The sequence below is a fragment of the Brienomyrus brachyistius genome, chromosome 6, assembly GCF_023856365.1.
Source record: "Brienomyrus brachyistius isolate T26 chromosome 6, BBRACH_0.4, whole genome shotgun sequence".
Taxonomy (NCBI): Eukaryota; Metazoa; Chordata; class Actinopteri; order Osteoglossiformes; family Mormyridae; genus Brienomyrus; species Brienomyrus brachyistius.
This window is the reverse complement of record NC_064538.1, coordinates 12003764-12026280: the sequence shown is the minus strand read 5'-3', so window position 1 is coordinate 12026280 and position 22517 is coordinate 12003764. Positions and strand designations below refer to the sequence as shown.

The 22517-nt window shown below is 44.0% G+C and overlaps 2 protein-coding genes across 6 annotated transcripts; one reads left to right on the top strand and one right to left on the bottom strand.

Annotated features, from left to right (window-relative positions):
- Positions 1–716: 716 nt before the first annotated feature.
- usp11 (ubiquitin specific peptidase 11) lies at positions 717–17197 on the top strand. 4 transcript variants are annotated; one of them, XR_007398469.1, is made up of 21 exons: positions 717–924; positions 2954–3063; positions 4135–4265; positions 4427–4544; positions 4730–4875; positions 4975–5036; positions 6252–6351; positions 6579–6752; positions 6835–6993; positions 7295–7519; positions 7627–7710; positions 7925–8019; positions 8128–8334; positions 8509–8624; positions 8866–9315; positions 10639–10709; positions 10798–10910; positions 11073–11293; positions 11450–11566; positions 11684–11761; positions 11801–12033. XR_007398469.1 is itself a non-coding variant. In XM_049016710.1 (21 exons), the coding sequence occupies exons 1-21, from the start codon at positions 815–817 to the stop codon at positions 14025–14027; spliced, it is 3000 nt and encodes a 999-aa protein (XP_048872667.1). In that variant the 5' UTR covers positions 717–814; the 3' UTR covers positions 14028–17197. The 4 variants fall into 4 exon arrangements, 3 of the variants coding, with proteins under 3 accessions (XP_048872667.1, XP_048872666.1, XP_048872665.1); XM_049016710.1 differs by lacking the exons at positions 11450–11566; positions 11684–11761; positions 11801–12033 and adding exons at positions 12930–13045; positions 13279–13367; positions 13854–17197 and having other exon boundaries at positions 11073–11222; XM_049016709.1 differs by lacking the exons at positions 11450–11566; positions 11684–11761 and having other exon boundaries at positions 11879–12031.
- Positions 16869–22496, bottom strand: zgc:86609 (ER membrane protein complex subunit 3-like). Of its 2 annotated transcripts, XM_049016731.1 has the most exons (9): positions 22105–22496; positions 21653–21818; positions 21514–21571; positions 20297–20390; positions 20063–20167; positions 19701–19782; positions 19453–19532; positions 19159–19241; positions 16869–18648 (listed from the first exon to the last, which is right to left on the bottom strand). In XM_049016731.1, the coding sequence occupies exons 2-9, from the start codon at positions 21805–21807 to the stop codon at positions 18520–18522; spliced, it is 786 nt and encodes a 261-aa protein (XP_048872688.1). In that variant the 5' UTR covers positions 21808–21818; positions 22105–22496; the 3' UTR covers positions 16869–18519. The 2 variants fall into 2 exon arrangements, with proteins under 2 accessions (XP_048872688.1, XP_048872689.1); XM_049016732.1 differs by lacking the exons at positions 21514–21571; positions 22105–22496 and adding an exon at positions 20667–20812 and having other exon boundaries at positions 21653–21734.
- Positions 22497–22517: the final 21 nt, after the last annotated feature.

Below are 22517 nucleotides of genomic sequence, written 5' to 3'. Positions count from 1 at the left end.
TTTAGTTTACTGAGCGTTGGCACAACGTGCATTTTACGTTAGCTGCAGACGTTGAGTTGACGTAACCCAGACATTGAAAGTAGGTTGGCACATGGTCCCCATAATGTCCGTGGGACGTTGGTTTTACGTTGGCCCCAGGGAATTGCACACATTTGCATATCACTACTTGGTTTACTTGACGTTCGCTGCAGACGTTGAGTTGACGTAAACCCGATGTGCAGATGCACGTCCGGCCAACGTCTCCTAATGACGTTGGGTCGACGTTATGTCCGACGTTCTACCATCGTTGAGCCAACGTTAAATGTTAGCTGGGAGCTGTGCCATTAAGGAACAGCTATCTTATGTTCTACCAAAAAAAGATGCACAGTACATCTTTCCCTTGTCATTATCAACTTCTTTCACATTTTTTGCATACATAAATTAAACTGTAACATACTGCCACCTAAGAGATTTTGGCTTTATACAGTAAACACACAATGCATAATGGACGTAAAAAGATGAAAAATTATCGAAATGACCCAGACAGAAACCTTGTTTCTCTCCAGTACTCCGAAAGCTCTACGTTAACATTTTCCATAACGTAACGTTTTTCCACGAATAACTTGAAAACATATACACCATCTCACTGGAAATGTCCCAAAGGCCTTACGAAGTGACGCAGCCGCATACAACCACCCACCAGCCCCCCCCCCGGACCGGAAGTAGTCATCATCCAATCGCTTCCTGCTTCCGGTGTTCACTCCAGTTTTCCGGTTTTCTTGACGGTGGATGAGTGGAGTGCTTTCCTTTCACATTCTGACATTTATGCGGTATTATGGCTGGGTCTGCCGACGGCGCCGCAGCAGAACCGCCTGGGTTAGAAACCCAACGGAGGGAAGTCGAGGGCCTGGTCCAGAACCACCATCTCCGCGCAGGGGACAGCTGGTAAGACTGACTTGCCGCCCTCTGGCTGACACCCACCGATCAGCGACAATAACATAGCTGTCGGGCTAGCAAACCTTGACTGTTCAGCCTGTCCCACCAGCGGTCCTGCCGGTCGGAGAGGTGCCCTACCAGCAATAGCGGTCTGCACTTCTAGCCTCGATTCCTAATTCAACCGGTTCATTTGTCCTTCCCGACGAGTCCATTCGCTCGGGTGCCTCTATTTACTGCGGTTTTGAGAGATTGTTGTCATGTCATGATCACACCGAGGCTGCATTGATAGAATACGCAGAATTCCTGTTGTCTGACTCTTGCGCCGTTACAGGCTTTAGACTGGAGTATTTGGGACGCGCCGCCCACAAACTGTCAGGCAGCCGGTAGCCCTGTGCATGGCCGCTTTCACCCTACGCTCGACGAACCTCTCAGGGTCTGTAGAGCAGTAACAGGGTGCGCAGCCACCTGTATTATTGTCGGTATCCAGTTTACTCAACGCGACAGATATTGAAGGGGGAACTTTCGAGTCTGAGCCAGAAATTTTGCAATCCCCTCGGTTCTTATATCGTCGGTAGTTATGCCATCCCTAATTCTGGTGTGTTTTCATTTGTGGTCCCTAGTTTAAAATGATTGAAAAACCCTCATTTTAAATCGACGCGCTCTGCCTGGATCGCAAGTCTGTTGGGCAGTTGACTAATAACTTCAATGCAGGTCGCTACTAAAAGGTCTGTTCGCAGCTTGGGTAGCTATCGTTTTTTAGACGTCTTAATTCTGATTTTAAATACACACAACTTGGATGACTAAGTTCATATATACATATGGTCAGATTTGCCGAATAATTAAAAATTTAAGCCTTGTGTTAATTTGTTACTTTCAGTTTCAACTTGTATCTGTTTTTCTATCCATTTACGTCAACTCCTGACTTTCGGTAACACCAGTGCATTATAGCTTCTGTAGTTGCACTGCCAGCAATCTTGTCAGTAAAACATAAGTGAACTAGCATATTTAATGTTGTGAACTGTTACAGTTTTTACACGGACCTGCGCCCGAAGCTTTTTGCTTTTTAGGGTTCATTTCGTTACCCGGGTTCACTTCTTTCCAAAACCGCAGAACTTTTTGATGAACGCTTTGGGCAAAAGCTGAGAAACGTAGCGCAGTGTACGCTGAAAAGGTAAATAAGTCATGACACCCTTTCTAAAGAATCTGTACTTCTAAATAAAAGTTTTTATTCCCCAAATCCACATTTATTCGCGCCATAGAATACCTGCTTCTTGTGGTCTTCTTTTTGTATACGTCCGTTTTCTGGATGTTTGCCACGACATGGCATTGGTGCACTAATTTACCAAATTACATCTTTATTAATTGTATAACATTGTTTTAACAGGTTCAGGTATCGTTGGGTACCTCTTTTATTATGGATAAATAAATGTATTATATTAACATACTCACTAGGGTAGTATGTGGTTCTGTGGATTAGGACTCTGACCCCGTATTTGAAAGGTTGTTGGTTCCTGTTCATAGGAGTCCATGTTGAATGGAGTACTTAATTACAGGGAGAAAACTAGTGATTACTCTCCCTGCAAAGGTTCCTTAAGAATCTACATAGAACTTATAGATTATTATGGATCAAGAATTCAGCCTGGTTTCCAGAAGGTTCTGCTTAGTTACAGTACCACATGATTCTTGTTCCCTGGCTTTGGTACATTATCCTGGATGTGTCACCACTTTGGCCTGAGAAGATTCTCAGGTCTCAGGAGCAAAAGACTCATCAAGAGGGGGACCAGTATGAGATCTGACAGAAGGAGCTTAGGAATGTCAGGATGAAGATGTGTGTGATGAGGGTGGAGAGCTGATCTCTAATGAAGAGCTTAGACAAACTGAGGTTTGGGGCAGAAGTGGAATGATGAGTACCAGACGGGACAGTTCTTTAAAGGAATGTGTGACATCAGCAACTTCGTCGCAGGAATGAAAGACAATGGGGGCAGATGAAAGGTAAGAGAAACAAACAATCTGAAAGTCTGTTTTGACTGTATTTCAGGTACCTGCTGGACAAACGATGGTATGAGCTGTGGAAGGAGTATGTCGAGACAGGGGACCAAAACTCCTCCTCCTTTCCTGGGCATATTGACAACACAGAGCTCTTCGAGGGTGAGTTCAACTGAGCTGCTTGTCATCTCATGAGAGGCAGGTGGGGAAAAGTATTATATGAATTTTTGCAAGGAATAGTCAGAAGATCTGTAAGGAAGGTAGGCTTATCCAGAAAGAGTTTCTTAATTTTAGATGAATGGTTGATGGTGGATTTGCTTTGTTCCATCAGTCAAACTGGCCGAATATAGTTACACTAAACTTCTCATTTGATCTTCGTGGTCAGTGAACCGGAAAAAATCCAGTCTGGCCTTTCAAGGAATCATATAAGTAATAAATACTCTGCAAATGTGTTTTGGGAAATAGCAAGAAACCCCTGGTTCTGTGTGTGTATGGAGTTTACATGATCTCCCATCGTTGCGTTAGTTTCTGTTGTGTAATGCAGTCCAAAAATTGTGGTTAGGTAAGCTGGGAGCTGTCAATCATCTATGAAATGTAGTTGCGAGTGGGAATGTGTGCCGTGTGATGGACTGGCATCCGTTTCAGGGTCTCCCCTGCATCCTGCCTTGTTCTTCATGGGATAGTCTCCAAGCTCACTACTGGATAAGTGGTTATGTAAAATAAATGCGTAAATGTCTCAGGATAGCATGCTATCTTTGCTCCCATTTATGAGAGGTATCAATGAATGGTTCTGGCTATTGTATATCAACAACCGCATCATGATGTTCAGCAATTTTTGACAATATATGCTCTAGTACAGTGTTTCCCAACCTTTTTTGAATTGTGTACCCCCTGAGAGATTTTCTCATACCACAAGTACCCCCTTTGTCAAATGTGTTGATGATTCAATAGTTTATGTCTTTTTTTGCTCTTTTCATTGATAAAAGCTGGGTTTGTTATTCATTAAGCAACACATCCCAGATAGATTTTCTTTCTATACCAGGGCACAGCTAATGGAATGGCTGATAATATTTACCCATCATCAGGGAAATTAAATATAAAAATTTTTTCCACGTACCCCCTGTAATGTGCTCGCGTACCACTAGGGGTACGTGTACCCCCGGTTGGGAATCACTGCTCTAGTATGAAGGATGATAACAGGCTGTTATATATTTTTAATTATTCTTGATACAGATCTGGAGTCCTACCATTTGAGGGATGGGCTCGTGGAGAATGAGGATTTTGTGTTGATCCCGGCAGAGGCTTGGCATAAACTGCTGAGTTGGTATGGCAGGGTGGCTGATCAGTCCCCCCTTGAACGCAAGGTAGGTTCCTGTTGCCACCATTTGTCCTTGTCAGATCTCACATAAAGCAAGGGATGGATTCAGCTGAATGGAGGTAGCTGTGTCTTAGGTTGTGTATCGCCTTGATCTTGTATCAGTGGGATGTAAATCCAACCTTTTTTTTTTTTTTCTTTTTGTGTCAGGTGGTGGACTTGCCCAGCACTGTCAAAGTGGAGGTATACCCGGTGGAGATTTTCTTGTGTCTGCATAGTGATATGGAGAACGTTCTCACTGAGAAATTCAGCCGCGCGGACTCTATATGTAAGCCCTCTTTATTCCAGAGTTCCTGACTGTCAAACTTGACATCTTTACAATACATTCTGTGACATGTGCTGTAGAAGACAATGTAGCATCCTGATGAGTATCTTCGTGTTTGTATTCATTTTTGTGCTGCCATGTCTGTCGAATGTGGTTCCATGGTATTTCCCCTCCCGGTCCTTTAACAGTTGTGATTCAGAAGGCTATGCGAAGGCTGTTTGAGGTACCGGAGACTGCGGAGACCAGGCTGTGGATGAAAAGCTCTGACACAACCTGTGAGAGGCTGCGCAATGTTCACATCAGCGTGCTTGAGTCCTGTCTCAGCTCTGGCATGGTACGTCCCTCCTTCCTCTCTCTGTGCAAACCAGAGCTCAGTCGCATGTTGGCCTTGGCTCCTCCTCCTCCTTCCTGAAGGTCTCCTGTTGTGTTGCAGACAGTGATCATGGAGATGAGGAACACTGATGGTACCTGGCCCAGCTCCAGACCTCAAATTATGTGAGTGACATACTGTGAGATTGGCTGGTTTGGTAGTCACAGCAAGGATCTTCAGTTTGAACATCTATTATAATAATGCATTTGCTTCTCAATGCTTTTGAATTATGGCCTCGTGAAGTTAATTGGATCTTACCAGTGAAAAGCTTGAATAGAATTTTTTAAATTAGACGGTACAATTGAAATGTGTCATAGCCCTGAAGTCTGGTTCAGCAAAAATAAAAATTTTACTGTTAAAGATTATTAGGGGACTTAATGTGTTGCTTTAAGGTCTCCTTTTGGAACTTTTATGGGCGTTCAGAAGCGTGTCAGCTCACCATTAGTCACTACAAATAAATTATTATGTACTCTATCACACATCAAAAGCTACTGGCTACCTCTTACACTTCTAATGGTGTCTTAAAACAAGGCTGTTAATGATTAACCATGTGGCTGTTTACGAAAGCCCCGTGATGTATTGCTGTGTCACAATATGAAGAAGTCAGGTGTAAGATCTGAACATAAGAAAGTATCTTTACTGTGGTCAACATCATAGCGTTGCTGCCACAGCTTAAGTAAAGAACCAGATGAAAAATGCCTTTTAACTACCTGCTGGATGTGTGTAGGATATGGACACGTATAGGTTGGAACAAATAATGCAAACATATCGATAGCAAGAGTATCATAAGGTGTAGGGCCACCCTTTGACCTTCAGACGCTTTGAATAGCTTCAGTCCTTATTCCTTCAGTAGCTTACAGTTGAGGCATGAGGGAAGTAAAGATGTAAGTTGGGCTCTAGAACTACCCATAAATGGAACTGACACATTAAATATTTTTGATTTATTTTTTTTTGACTGGAGGTTCAATAGACTGACTTTTATAGTTGACACATACTGCTAATGTTTATTCACCCCAATATCCCTCACCTTTGTTGGGGTGATTGAATCGTGTAGCTTGTCAGCCTATGGCTGTGTGTATAATCAATATGTGTTTGTGTGTAATAAAGAAATATATGGTACATAGATAGATGCCATCCATGTTGCCTAAGACACCAGGATAAGCTTTTGCAAGACGGATGGATGCGTAGATATACTTATACTAAATAGCTCTTCTTTTTTTCTTTGTATTTTCTATTGAACTGGAATGCAGTGTGACAGTAGGTACTGTATAATCTCACAGTGATAGGGAGCGCAGTTACCGTGCTAATTGCGGATGTGTTGCCTTGCACTGTGTCTCCAGGAGGAACTCTATGGACGAGCAGGACTCGTACCATGGTCAGCCAGGAGTGTGTGGCCTCACAAACTTGGGAAACACATGCTTCATGAATTCTGCCCTTCAGGTAGGCTGCTGCTGGTGCTTCTGCTACTGGCGTTTCTGTTTTTATGTCCTTGTTTATTTAGTGAATTTTCATGCCTGGCAGCTTCGCTACGTGACAGGCAAAGTTAGCTTTCACCCGGCTTATTTTTAGCAAGCTAGTGAAATGTGATGGCTTTTCAGCATTAGGGCAGCTGTCTGGACAGTTGGTGTTTTTAGCAGTGCACCTCCCCCCCCCCTTCTCTTTTCCAGTGTCTCAGCAACACCCCTCCCCTGACGGAGTACTTCTTACGCAATGGCTACCTGGAGGAGCTGAACTTCACCAACCCGCTGGGTATGAAAGGCGAGATCGCGGAGGCCTATGCTGATGTCATCAAGCAGATGTGGTCCGGCCGCCATTACTCTGTGGTGCCTCGTATCTTCAAGGTAGGCCGCTGTAGAGGTCCCAAGCTATGCTTCCCCCTTTCAGTAGAGGCCCTGATCCTCAAATATGGCTGTTCATGTGCAGACCAAGGTGGGCCACTTTGCCTCCCAGTTCCTGGGCTATCAGCAGCACGATTCCCAGGAGCTGCTCTCCTTCCTGCTCGATGGCTTGCACGAGGACCTGAACCGTGTCAAGAACAAGGAGTATATAGAGTTACGGGATGCTGATGGTAGACCTGACCAGGTTTGTGAACAGTCATCCATGCACACTTAAGTACATATACTGGGATTCATATATTGTAAGATGATTGGGTCAAGTTTCATCTTTTGTGTCTGGTATTATGTCGTAATCACTGTCAAGATGCATGTGTAGACCTGCTGTGGGTTCATACGGCATTAGAACAACCTCTCCTTTGTGTATATTTGTGTTTGCTCTCTATGCTTAGATATTTTGTATTTTGTAAAGTTATGACTTGTCCCTAAATTTAAGAGTAGGGAGAGTGTAACCCTGTTGGATTCTGACTGCCTAGTATGTCATGTGACAGGCTGTGGCTGAGGAGGCGTGGCGTAACCACCGGCGACGGAACGACTCTGTGATTGTGGACATTTTTCATGGATTGTTCAAGTCCACCCTTGTCTGCCCCGAATGCCACAAAGTGTCTGTCACCTTTGACCCCTTCTGTTACCTGAGTGTGCCCTTGCCTGTCAGCAAGGACAGAGTGATGGAAGTATTTTTTGTCTCTCTTGACCCAGCAGCCAAACCCATACAGGTAAACCACCCCCCTGCCTGAAATTATCCTGCCAAATCTCCATGGCTACTGCAGGAATGGACTGAAATTGTTTTTATTTGACATTTATTTTTCTTTTCTTTAACTAGTATCGCTTGGTTGTACCCAAAGCAGGCAAAGTGTCAGATCTATGTTTGGCTCTGTCCCAACTGACCAATGTGTCAGCCAGTCAGGTGAGTTGAACGTAAGGGTCTCTTAAACCCTGTTAATTCAAGCATTTTTGCATGGCTGTCATCAGGAGCAACCGTAACGTAAATCAGAGGGTGTTTTTTTGTGTGCTTCTTGAACAATCCTACTTATGAATAGTGTGATGACTAATTATTGAGATTCTGTTGTGCGTGAATGTTTGCCCTGGGCTAGCTGACCTGGGTTTTCATTACTGCTCAGATGATCGTGGCTGACGTGTTCAACCATCGCTTCTATAAGATCTACCAGTCTGATGAATCCCTTAGCTGTATCCTGGATCGGGACGACATCTTTGTGTGAGTCTGAATCCCAATTGGGTGTATTTGGCACATGCTGCAGCCAGTGTAAGGCCTCCCATGGCCATCCAGACACATAGTAAATGCCCTTGTCTTCTCTTACGGCAGCTATGAGCTGAGCAAGGGCTCCATCGAGGAGGATGGAGATGAGGTGGTGCTGGCACTCTACCTGCGAGAGCGCTCGCACTACCGTGACTACGGCTCGGGCAACAGCAACTACGGCACATCGCTGTTCGGCCATCCGCTGCTCATCTCCACGCCGCGCAGCCTGTGCTCTCGGGAGTCCCTCTACCACCACTTCCTTCAGCGTTTGGCGTGAGTGGAGTCTATTTATGTGTTCAGTTATATTCTGGCCTGTACGGGTCCCTCTTTTTAAATCAGTTTCGATTAACATGCTGGTTGAGCTACTGATTTGTTTATTTAGCATAAGATAGGTAGACCTCCTTGTTCCCTGGAGTTCGTTGAAGTCTCTTTCTCTCTCTCTCTCAGACGCTATGTTCGTCAGCCGGACCCATCAGAAGAGGTGGACGAAGAAGAGGAGGCAGATGATGATGACGACGAGGAAGAAGAGCTGTATAAGACTCAGACCAATGGAGTGAGCGATGGTAATGTTACCCCCATTACTCTGAATACATAGTTATCCTGAGGAACCTTTTGTGAAGTGCATTGTGAGTCGGATCAGTCTCTCCTCTCCTGTTTTCTCTTTTGTCTTCTTTTCTCTTCTTTTCTTTGTGGAGGAACAGATTTATTTTATGCTGTCAGCTCCCAATGGAGTCAGTCTTTGGAGCATTTTGTAAAAAATTAGTCATTTATGCATGTCACTCATCCTTCTGTCTCTGGCTGTAGACGACGACGAAGAAGAGAGCGACGAGCCAGGGCCCTCCAAGAGAGACGGGGACGGCCAAGCTGAGGGCTCGGAGTCTGAGGTCAACCATGCGAACAACGTCACGGGACAAGAGGACAGCGCTGTGGCCAATAGCAGAAGGAAAAAGGGCCATACTGCAGAGGATGGGGAGGCTGCTGCAGCCACTGTCTCAAAGGAGTTACCAGATGCTTCTGACAGGCCGCAGGCTGCCAGGCAGCAGCCCTCTGAGGAGGACGAGGAAGGCGAAGAGGAGGAGGACATTGATAAGGATGAAGCTACACCTCCCAGCCCTCAGTCCAGTGAGCGCCAACCGAAGAGAAAGTGCTGTCCCGCTAAACGCAGCAAGTTGCTGTTCTCCATCCAGGCAGTGAACTCCAACGGCACCACGGAGAGGGGCATGGCTGATGGCGGCAGCACGTTCTCTTTCAGCTGTGAGTCCCGGGCTCGACCCCCCCCCCACGCACATCACCTCAGCCTCAGCTAGGGGCCGAACTCAACGGGTTCGCCTACTAGCCCACTGGGCTAATTCAGTAAAAAAAACGTACTAACCAAAATAAATTTTCACTAGCCCACACTGCACAATGTAATTTTAAAGCATAAAAGGCAGTCAAAGGCCATCACGTCACACAATAGTAAATGACCCTGTACAGTTATTTTCAGTATATCATTTATTCGTTTCTGTAAACAGGTTAATATTTTGCGCATTCCGTGGTAACATGGTCAGTATATAGCAAAGTCATCCAGCTGTCCAAAAAATGTTCTGATTTCCGAATCCTGGTGTTTTCTAAGGGTATATTAGGACTCTCTGACAATGCACTTAACCTAGTTTTTTCCAACTACCTTGCCAGCGTCACTCTGGAGGATTAGGGCTGTCAATTTTTTTTTTAATTCCAATTAATCACATATACAGACACGTTGCAGTATCATCCAAAAACGATTATTTTATATAGTCAGTGTAGAAATGTATTTATTTTTGAAACAGAAGTATCAAAATAAATTGACTGAATTTTTTTCTTTTTTTTTTTTTTGTGAATTCTGGGAGTCTGTCATGAGTACAGTTCTTTTCTTTTACAACCAAGAAGGAAAGTCTGTTAAACATATGTGTTCATGCTGTTTTTGGGCTATCAAAATCTTTTCTGCTAGCCAACAGGCTATTGTTGAGTTTTTTTTTTGTATTCAACCTTCATCTTAATTACTCCCCCTCAGGCCAATGGGCAAGCTTCATTTCCAGCCCTGATCTCAGCACTAGCGATGTTGCCGTTGTCTTTCTAGTTGCCCCTAAACTCTGGACGCATGCGCTCATTAAGCTCATGCTCACTTTAGCCCGTTGTACTGTTTTTTTTTATACAAACATAACTTTAAAAAGTAAAAATTGATGCACAAAAGGCAACTGCAGATTTATCCATTCCCCAAGCAGAATAAAACAACGATGTGGGTTTTTTTGATCTGTTAAAATCTAGAAGCAGTTGTAATTAATGTGACGTAAATGTTTATTGCAGAATTATTAGTTTTATAAATAAAGCTTGTCAAGCGATATTTGTGAATTTTAGTCTTATATATTGTCCGAAATAATGTTGGTGTTTTTTTTTTTTTTTTTTTTTTACAGCAGCGAACCTGACTTAATTCTGCAAACTTTATTTGAGTGCTCCTCTCGTCACGGTCTTATTGAAATCTTCTGCATGGGTGGTTTTTCTAAGAATGTGTCCCTGATCAGGTGACAAGGTCTCAGCCAATGCTCTGCTGTCTGTCTGCAGCTCAGCCCTACGTTGCCATTGACTGGGACCCCGACATGAAGAAGAAGCACTACAATGAGAACGAGGCTGAGGTATGGGAGGGGCCGAGGCTTGCTCTGCACTGGTGTGCGTGATGATGCCTGCGCGTGTCGCTGCTATTGTGTCATGTCGCACCCGCAGAAGTACATGAAAGACAGGAGCATGGAGATCCCTCACCAGCAGGCCAGGGTGGATCTGCAGCAGTGCATCGAACTCTTCACCACAGTGGAGACACTGGAGGAAGAGAATCCCTGGTACCGCTGGTTTCTAAACCCTCCTTAGTGTTGGAGAGAAAACATTTCAAACTTTTATATAAGGGCCTTTTCATAAAACCTCTATCTTTGAAGGCCGCAACCCAATAGAACCCTGCAAAGCTTTAGGTATGAACATATGGTAAAAATAAGAGTGTGTTGTAGGTACTGCCCATTATGCAAGAAGCATCAGCTGGCAACAAAGAAGTTGGACCTGTGGTCCCTCCCAGAAGTTCTCATCATCCACCTGAAGCGCTTCTCTTACACCAAGTATTCCCGTGAGAAGCTGGATACAATAGTGGATTTCCCCCTAAGGTATATAGTCCGCCTGTTACTGCTCCCCTAAGGTATGCCGCATGCACTCCGCCTGTCACTGCTCCCCTAAGGTATGCCGCACGCACTCCGCCTGTTACTGCTCCCCTAAGGTGTGCCGCACGCACTCCGCCTGTTACTGCTCCCCTAAGGTGTGCCGCACGCACTCCGCCTGTCACTGCTCCCCTAAGGTGTGCCGCACGCACTCCGCCTGTCACTGCTCCCCCAAGGTATGCAGCACGCACTCCGCCTGTCACTGCTCCCCCAAGGTGTGCCGCACGCACTCCTCCTGTCACTGCTCCCCCAAGATGTGCCGCACGCACTCCGCCTGTCACTGCTCCCCCAAGGTATGCAGCACGCACTCCGCCTGTCACTGCTCCCCCAAGGTATGCCGCACGCACTCCTCCTGTCACTGCTCCCCTAAGGTGTGCCGCACGCACTCCGCCTGTCACTGCTCCCCTAAGGTGTGCCGCACGCACTCCGCCTGTCACTGCTCCCCCAAGATGTGCCGCACGCACTCCGCCTGTCACTGCTCCCCCAAGGTATGCCGCACGCACTCCGCCTGTTACTGCTCCCCTAAGGTGTGCCGCACGCACTCCGCCTGTCACTGCTCCCCTAAGGTGTGCCGCACGCACTCCGCCTGTCACTGCTCCCCCAAGGTATGCAGCACGCACTCCGCCTGTCACTGCTCCCCCAAGGTGTGCCGCACGCACTCCTCCTGTCACTGCTCCCCCAAGATGTGCCGCACGCACTCCGCCTGTCACTGCTCCCCCAAGGTATGCAGCACGCACTCCGCCTGTCACTGCTCCCCCAAGGTATGCCGCACGCACTCCTCCTGTCACTGCTCCCCTAAGGTGTGCCGCACGCACTCCGCCTGTCACTGCTCCCCTAAGGTATGCCGCACGCACTCCTCCTGTCACTGCTCCCCTAAGGTGTGCCGCACGCACTCCGCCTGTCACTGCTCCCCTAAGGTATGCCGCACGCACTCCTCCTGTCACTGCTCCCCTAAGGTGTGCCGCACGCACTCCGCCTGTCACTGCTCCCCCAAGGTGTGCCGCACGCACTCCGCCTGTCACTGCTCCCCCAAGGTATGCCGCACGCACTCCGCCTGTCACTGCTCCCCCAAGGTATGCAGCACGCACTCCGCCTGTCACTGCTCCCCCAAGGTGTGCCGCACGCACTCCTCCTGTCACTGCTCCCCCAAGATGTGCCGCACGCACTCCGCCTGTCACTGCTCCCCCAAGGTATGCAGCACGCACTCCGCCTGTCACTGCTCCCCCAAGGTATGCAGCACGCACTCCGCCTGTCACTGCTCCCCTAAGGTGTGCCGCACGCACTCCGCCTGTCACTGCTCCCCCAAGGTATGCCGCACGCACTCCTCCTGTCACTGCTCCCCCAAGGTGTGCCGTACGCACTCCGCCTGTCACTGCTCCCCCAAGGTGTGCCGTACGCACTCCTCCTGTCACTGCTCCCCCAAGGTGTGCCGTACGCACTCCGCCTGTCACTGCTCCCCCAAGGTGTGCCGTACGCACTCCTCCTGTCACTGCTCCCCTAAGGTCTGCTGCATGCTGGCATGAAAGCAGTGTCTTCATGACTGCAGAGCTCCAGTTTTTTCTGGTCTTCCTTTTCCAAAGATGATGTATTGTTTGTATTTTAAATACACTGTTCACAGCCAAGCATTCTGATATAAGCGTCCTTTCATTGTTGTAGGGATCTGGATTTTTCACAGTTTCTGCTGAGGAAGACGGACTCTGACAGGGAACCTCCAAGCCGATATGATCTGATGGCTGTTTCTAATCATTACGGAGGACTCAGAGATGGACACTGTAAGTTCATACATTTTTCAGCAACAGTAAAGCAATGAGCTCAGTTCTTATCAATACAGCTGTATGGTTATTATAAGTGGCTGTATGATTTTGGAAATGAAAAAATGCATCAAAACAAGTGTCTGGTTCAAGCAGACACAGTCACAGGCTGGGTGTCAGAAGATAGCCCTCCATGCATTCCAGATCTTCTGCTGCAGGATTCTGTAGCAGTCCTTGTTTTTTGTCATCTGTAGATACCAGTTATGCACGGAACAAGGACAACGGCCAATGGTATTACTTCGACGACAGCAAGGTGACCTATGCAAGGGAGGAACAAATCGTGGTAAGCAGACCACTCGGGTGGGTTAAATGAGTTCAGGCATATCGGGAGAATAAAATCTAGAAATTCCTTGTGCAGTTTTGGATTGCCCCGTTGTGTCCGTGCCGGTGACCTAGCAATTAACGAAGACGTGCTGTTGGAGGTGGGGAAGGAGGAGGGAGTTGCATGAGGTGTGGGGAGAGTAGCAGGAAATCAATATCATTGCATCTACATAGTATCAGCCCTAGCAATCGGCAAAAGGATGACTTAAAAGGGCCAGTTCTGGAACATGGGCTACAGCAAGAGAATCCTGTGCATGATCTCCATGGAATGATGGATGGCTCTGTAATGATGCCTAAAGGGCAGGTTTGGTTTGGACTCTTGGACTATATTGGACTACATGTGGGCATGTAAGGCAGGGCTCTTGTATAATGGCTGTCATTATATGATTGAGCTGGTGACTCTTGTAACTGCAAACTCCCCTTTCCTGCCCCTCCCCCGCACCCTAAGACCAATGCTGCCTACCTCTTGTTCTACCAACGACAAGACAAGATCCGCCAGCCCATCCTGCCTGCTCCCTCGGATAGCTGCTCCTCATCTCCACCGGTTGCCAGCACCACCCCCTCCCCCTTCTGTGACAAAGTGGACGGCGCCAGTTCCTCTGTCAATATGGAGACAGACTAAAGCAGCATTCTCCATCCTTAATTCGTTTTTTTTTTTCTTGTATGTAGGAGGGGCAGCTATTCTTGTTTGTTTTTGTTTCTTATTGCTTTGTATTTGTCCTATTCAAAGAAGAAAAACTTGAACCTACTGCCTCCTCTTGGCATTAGAGGTGGGTCAGAATTCTCAGGCTGGTGCACAAGTGAGAGGCACTGGAGGGCGATGCCCCGCTGGCTCTTGGGTCTGATGATTGGATGACTGCAAACTGTTGGAGCCGAAATACCATTTGTGGATTCGTCCTAGGTGGTTTCCTTACCTATATTAACCAGGTTTAGGCTAGGGAAAAACTTCTAAAAGCAATGAACCAGGTTCTCATGGGTAAACATGACTATTATAAGTAGCTGTCTTGCTTTAGACTGAAATAAAAATACCAGATGCAGAAGAATCATACTCTAGTTGAAGCAAATTCCAGACATGTTAGAAGATACTGAATCCACGTGCTCCTTTCTGGAGGTTTGGGACAGTTTGGTTTGTAGTGATCAGTGATTCTTTCCAGTAGCCAGTGGTAAGTAGCTATGCACTCAGTGTAGTTCTTGTCTGAGAGGAGGAACTGTTTCATGTGTTGTTGTCTAGCTACAAGCATCCTGCCGCATTGCTGTCCATGCATTTTGCTGGTGACCTATAGTTTTTACTGAAAGATTCTGTTTGATACTCGAAACAGTTTTACATTTTAGCTTTCTTTATTCAACGTATTCCAGTAGATGGGCCGTTTTAATGCACAGATATTTAAGACAGAAAAGCATCCTGTGAAACTGCTAAAAGACTGTGGGTGTCCTACGTTCAGCTTGGGTTGCATTTCACCCTTTTCCACTTCATATCAGGGACTGCATGAACGGGAATATAATGTAGAAGCTGCAAAAATCATCACTATGGACGTCAGACACCATAGTGTTAGAACAGTCATTTTACTTTTAAGGCAGATGGCGAGCTATTGGCTTGGTATCAGGTATGTGGTGATCAGTTATTTATTTTTCTTAATGAATTATGTTCATAGCAGGAATTTCTTGTCTTTGATAGGCAGCACATGCTTGTTTCTGGGAAATGGCATTTGAGTGCTTTTAGAAAAACCTTCCATTACTTATGATGATCGGCTTTTTCCTTTGATATGATGACGGGAAAGGATCTTTGTTATGGAATATAACAAGAAACATATTTTTCAAATCCATAAAGAGTTTGTATTTTTATTGTTAAGGAAAGTAATTAGAATTTAGATGCAAAGATCTTTCTTAATTAGTCTTAGTACTGAGAAATTTATCGGAGATGTGCTTTCTGAATACATTCTTGACTGATTTTTCAAAAGCAATTGTACAGTATTTTTATATTCTAATTACTCTTGTTTTATCATTGGTCATCTTGCTTAGATGAGCAGGGGGTGGGTATTTTTTCCATTTTATCTTCTTGTTAATAATAGATGGAATATTTTATTGTATATCTACCTTTTGATATCAATAAATGAAATGTTAGGTTTTACACTGTCCGTACTACCATGGCTCACAGCCTGTGGATCCCACCTGTAAAGCCCTTGTCTTTTCCATACCGAGAGTGGATGTGCGTGTGGTCTGGCATTGCACTTGCCTCCACAGAGCTATCGGGGGCTGCTGACACAGCCCACGCTCACCTCACCAGCAGCAACGAGACAAGTTTCTTTGGCATGCACATGTTCCCGAGAGCAGACTGGTCCTCTCATTCACATCATAATGTCTTGTTATACTTCCAAACAGATGAGTTTGAATATTTTTTCCCTTTTCAACTTTTAGGTTGATTACATTTTTCCATAAACCTGTTAACAAAAAAGCAGACGTTCCTATTTTCCATTTCGACGCAGTCCTCATGACCATAATAATTCAGCATTTTGTCATGTCTGCATAAAAATGCATCACCTGCTACAGTTCATTAAAAACACCTGGGGCGGGGGGCAGATGTGTATCCTGTGCACAGAGCTATCCCAGAAATGACATTAGTCTCCCAGAGAGATGTTGGTCGTTACAGAGTGACACTCTACTTGTTGTGTTTAGGGTGTCTTCCAGGGCAGCTGGGCCAAGTGTCCGTCTGTCATGGGGTGCTCCAGTGCTATTTCAAGCAAGATTTTCATCCACTCATTTAACTATGTCCTCTAGCAATAAATCTCATTGTGGTTTGGTTTTAATGGAACCATGTGACATGTTAAAATTAGGGATAGAAGCAGTCAGGCTTGCTTCTGGATTAACTAGATCGAGAAAAACTGCAGTCTGTTCCATTGATATGTGGCACATTTGACAATATTAACTTAATATTGTCACATTGCTTGTTTCATCTAATGACTCCCACTCGCGTTACATGTTTGCACGTATGGCCACTGATGTCAGCACATGTGGGGAAGGGCTTTTATAATGTGTAAAGCTTTTATACAGGCAGTAAATTTGATCAGGTGTTCGTTTTCAGAGTTGGGCATTCCTCACCCATGTCTTCCTTTATGCACACAACAGATTTATGCTGCTCATAGTTGTTACTAAACATGGATTTGACTTTTTTAAATGAAACAATTGTCAAAACAAAAGCTTACTTATCCTTGACTCATAAATGCACCTATACAGCCATTTCCGTCGTGTTCTTCAGGGATCAGATAATTGGTATGAATTTGGATAATGTATATCACAATTATGGGTTAAACGTTACTGTACCTTAATGAGAATAGGCTGTATGTATGTGATTTACAGTGATGACTTATACACAGTGATATGACAGAATGAGGTGAGACTAGTGTTAATTTTCTTGCTCCAAATTGAAACCACCCAGGTTCAGATCCTGTGACACTTTTACTTGGAAATGTGATTAAAGACTTTATTATACAAAATACATGATCAGATCTATAACAAAAACATGCAGCAGGTATTGTCTTTTGTTGAATATTCAAACCAGGCAACGGTGATATTTCCCCTTATGAACACCCATGATTAATATTTTGTAAGTTAATCATCATGTGCCAATAACTTGACATTTTGTACTACTTATACCTGAATATGCTCATAGATCTGTATGTATATATAGACATATTGGATCAAGAATTTGCTGTGTGTTATTTTGCAGTTAAATTTACTGTATAGAATTTTTTGCATGCTGTAAAAGAGTGTAAATAAAAGGCTATTTAAAAATTAGTTTATTTACGTTAATTATTCAGCTATGAAATGTAATCGCATAAGATTGCTCAATTGATTCTTTCACCTATGTTGGTAACAAAATATTCTCACCAAATAAAAAAAAAAATTCTCATTGCATCCACATTCTTGCTACTTAAATTCAACCACTGTTGACTGGACTTTATACTATTATAATACCCCTCTCAACAGCTCAGAAACCAGCTACCTGCTTTATCAAATTTTACGCTGCAAAGCATTTTCTCCCCCCTCAGGGGCATGACTACATTGGCATAGGTCAATTTCACTTTGTAAATGGTTTCTACTCAAGTCTATTATCAGTATTTTTCAACAAATTTATTGCACTCTTACAGATTCTTTGACAAGCAATATGAAATATTTCCTTTCATAGTGTAAAGGAATATGTAGTTGTCCATTTTTAGTTTACACATATTCCTGTATGGCTCTTCAGTTACTTGTATCTCTTGAGTCCAGTATGTTACAAACAGGCATTGAACCACACAGTTCCACTAAATGTTTTAAATATAGGTTACTTTCTTAGTTATCAGTAGTGTAACACAAACCTGATTCAGTCCTTAAGGACTGTAACTAACCTACAAGCAAAAGTACTTTACATTCCTGCTGATAGGACATTTATTGAGGGTACTCACGTCAAATATCCTGTTTTTTACTGATGTATTTTTAACAACACTTGTGATAGAGAATAGTCAAATACACAACAGCTCAAAACACTCTCCCTACTGTGATTTCATGTTAATGCAAACTAAAATTTCTGGTATATTTACCTACAAACCCCATATATTAAAACCCTAATTTGAGAACATGGTCTAATCCACTTCTTGGGGAAAGGCAAGCAATACATTTTTAAATTTTACTTAATGGGAAATTTGCAGGGGCAGCATGGTGGTGCAGTGGTTAGCACTGTTGCCTCACACCTCTGGGACCCGGGTTCGAGTCTCTGCCTGGGTTACCTGTGTGTGGAGTTTGCATGTTCTCCCTATAGTATAGTAGGGTTTCCTTAAGGTACTCTGGTTCCCCCCCCCCCACAGTCCAAAAACACGCTGATTGGAATGACCAAATTGCATGTGTGAGTGAATGGTGTGTGAGTGTGCCCGGCGATGGGCTGGCCCCCCATCCTGAGTTTCTCCCTGCCTCATGCCCATTGCTTCCGGGATAGGCTCCGGCCCCCCCGCAACCCAGTAGGATAAGCGGTTTGGAAGATGGATAGATGGGAAATTTGCATTGTAATAACCTTTTTCATGGTGATCATCAAAAATTCACTAACGAGGAAAAGGTAATCCCGGCAACCTTTAAAAATACAGTCAAAACATAGTGGTTTTTAGTTCATGACTGAACATGCCACCAAAATTCAATTCCCGACATATGAGCTCCTCCTCCACATTCTCCAGGGCCCAGTGATGATTAACAATCTCCAGTGCCTCCCATTCACTCTGAAACCAAAGACATACACCCATCTCCTCAGACATTAAGGATGAATGCAAAATATACAAAAATGTACATTACTTAAGTACTTTTTAATTTAATCAATTGGACCATGGTAATACAACTAGCACGATGTCTCAGTGGCCTGCATTGTTGCCTCACACCTCCAAGGCGTAGCTAGGCTTTGCATATTCTCCCCATGTCACATGTGTTTCCAATGCATGCAGTTAAACTAACTGGCACTTCTAAATTGTCCCTATTATGAGTGTGTGTACATGTCCTTCGACGAATATCCCATCCAGAGTATCCCCCATTCCTCAGGTCCTATGTGATCTGGGATAGGTTCTAGCCCCCCCCCCCCCCCCCCCCCCCCCCCGGTGACCCTGATCAGGAAAATCGATTGGAGGATGGAGGAAATGTACAACTGCAATAATTTCTCCAAACTAAAGACAAAGTAGGTTTTCATACAAAACAGTCCACTCTTTAAAATTAGATAATTCTATTCTGCAAAAATGTACCTTAAAGGCCTTGTTGGGATCAGGAGGTACAGGCATTGCAGCTCCAGTCATGTGGTCCTGCATGATGGATGATTGATCGGCTGCTAGATGGGAATGCCATATCATGTCTTACAAACATCCTCTGAGAACTGGACACCCATTACACACATGCATAATGCTTAAATACAGCATTAATATACAGATATCCTGTCCTCAATTCCAAGAGCTAAATTAAGCACTGATTCAAATTATGCAATTGTTATTTAATTAAGCAAAGTTTGATCGCAGGATTATGTTATTTTGAACCTGACTTACCATTGTTATGCCCTAAGAGGAGGTTGTACATGCTGCGGAGGCCAAAAACGTTGAGAAAGTACCAAGAAGCCGAACTCACCCTGTGAAAAATGACGGTAAAGAAGAAAAACCTATCAGGAGCCATTACTTCGTAACAGAAACTATATTTTAGAGTGTGACAGGAACTACACCCAAATATTACCTTGATGCAATGTGTGCAAGATATGGAAATGTCAGGTGTTTACAAGAACTGGCAATAAATACTGTACCAGGAAGCATCAAGAGACAGAAGTTCTATTCCACGCTGAAGCATGGGCTTGAATCTCAAAGTCAATGGGAAAGGAACCTTAGCTGGGGGGGAAATATTATATTCATGTGCTTAGTAGACGTGCTTGTTAGAGGCAACTTGCATTTTTTACATACAGATATATACACAGCTGGGTATTTCACTGGAATAATTCAGGTTAAGTACCTAGCTCAAGCGTACAACATCAGAACCCAAGTGAGAACCTAAATGAACGATCTTCAGGTTGAGTCACTATTCTGAAAATCTCAGGCCAATGCTGCTACTACTGTAAATAAGTAACATTTACAATAACTTGCTACAAACAAAATTAAATCTGTAGCTTACTGGTAACAAAGCCAGAAAATGCCCAGTTAATCCATCCACCAATCAAAATCATAGGTAGCACGTTAGTGAGATTTCCTTTCATCATGTCTGTCACCATACTGGTATCTAAGGGGGAGAAAGGTAGTAGAGAACACATACACATAATAAAATAATAAAATAATAGATACAATAATAGTACAAGTACTCAAATGAACTAATCTTTCTTTATAAATAATGCATCTTCAAGCCACGTACCAGTCATTGGGTTTTTTGGAATTACCTTCCGCTTAACTTTTTTGAAGAACCCACTTTCTGCATTGTTAAAGTAGTGTTTCCGCATAGCAAAAGCCTGAAATGGAAACATTTAGACGTTTGAATTTGGCAATGTGTAGGTACACTACCGTTCAAAAGTTTGGGGCCACTTCCCTTATTTCATGTATGTTTTCATGGAAAACAAGTTTGAATAGGAAATATAGTTAAATAAACCATTTGTAGCAATTACTGCCTTGTAGACCTTTGTCATTCTAGATGTTAATTTGTTGAGGTAATCTGACGAGATTTCACCCTGTGCTTCCAGAAGCATCTCCCACAAGTGGGATTGGCTTGATGGGCACTTCTTACGTACCATTCGGTCAAGCTGCTCCCATAACGGCTCAGTAGAGCTGAGACCCGGTGACTGTGCTGGCCGCTCCATTGTACACAGAACACCAGCCGGCCGCTTCTCTCCTAAATAGTTCTTGCATAGTTTGGAGCTGTGTTTGGGTCATTGTCCTGTTGTAGGACAAAATTGGCTCTAATTAAGCACCGTCCACAGGGTATTGCATGGCGTTGCAAAATGGAGTGACAGCCTTCCTTCTTCAGGATCCCTTTTAGTCTGTACAAATCTCCCACTTTACCATCACCAAAGCAGCCCCAGACCATCACATTGCCTCCACCACGCTTGATAGATATCATCAAGCACTCCTCCAACATCTTTTCATTTGATCTGCGTCTCACAAACATTCTTCGTTATCCGAACATCTCAAATTTAGATTCGTCTATCCATAGCACTTTTTTCCCCACTCTGTCCAGCGTGTTCATTTGCCCATCTCAGTCTTTTCATTTTATTGGCTATTCTGAGATACAGCTTTTCTTTCCAATTATATCTAGAAGACCAGCATCCTGGAGTTGACTCTTCATTGTTGACATTGACGCTGGTCTTTTGTTGGTACTATTTAATGAAGCTGCTAGTTGAAGACCTATAAGGTGTCCGTTTCTCAAACTGCGCACATGACTAATTGTTGCTAAGGGGCTATGTTAATGTTGTACATGACTTGCAATGTCTGCACAATATTTCCTGTCAATCTGTCGTAATTTTAATGGACAAAAGAAAACTTGCTTTTTTTCCAAAAGCAAGGAAATTTCCAAGTGAGTCCAAACTTTTGAACGGTAGTGCATATCAAAGATTTTAAAATAATCAGCGAACAAGATACCTGTTTAGGAAGATATTTTCCATTCTCTCGCAAAATGCGGCTCCGCAGTAGGACTTTGCTGCGAATAGAACCACGACGCTCAATTAACTAACTAAAATTAATCAAACCTTTATGTAGCAACACCAATGACAGTACTTACCTGTCAGACACCTGTTCGAGTTCCACCTTCTTGTCACTGTGCAACAGCTGAGTAACGTAGTGGCGAATAACTCCGACAAGGAACGTTATAAATACTATAGGCAAGACGACCCAAATTCGGATGCTGGAGTCTAGAAACAATTCTGGTCCAGACATGTTTCCTCACACTTCAAAAGATACACACAGTGCCAGAGGAATTAGTGTAGCTCTCAGCCCATATCGGTTGCCAGTACTGAAATAGCTTTCACTGGCTAGACTTAGTTTAAGGAATGGCTTTCAGCATTGGCATATCTACTTCTCAACTACTGAGAATTTCAAATACTAGTTTACAACACTGCAGCATTTTAATATCGAAATTTGAGTTCCGTAGTTTTCACCGACCTATTTAGCAAAAAAAAGTAAAATAAATTAACTCAGTGTGACAAATCGCAATAACAATGACAGCATCCTTACCTTCGCAATAAATTCTGACGTCAACTTAGCCTTTGAACTACGGGTTTGAAATTGCTTTTTTAAATAACGACAAATTGGTTACACTGCTTCCTTTTACCTAACACATTTTTTGTTTATCGCTTACAAAAAAATCTTATATCACAAACTTTGCAGGATATATCAGCAGGTGCATTAAATGGCTACCTAGTGACGCTCAATACTCCTCTGTGGCTTCTGGACAAACATCGTGACCCTAATTTAACAAAACTAGCCAAGTAAGAGTGCACAAAATACACTGGAATCAATTCTACATTCACTTAACCAACTGTTTCAAGTCTCTCACGTGCAATTCCCATAATAGGAAACCGTGAAATATGTTCTATTTAAACTCAAAGCTTGCCCGTTACTCATTGGTGCAAGCTAGTCACATGAGA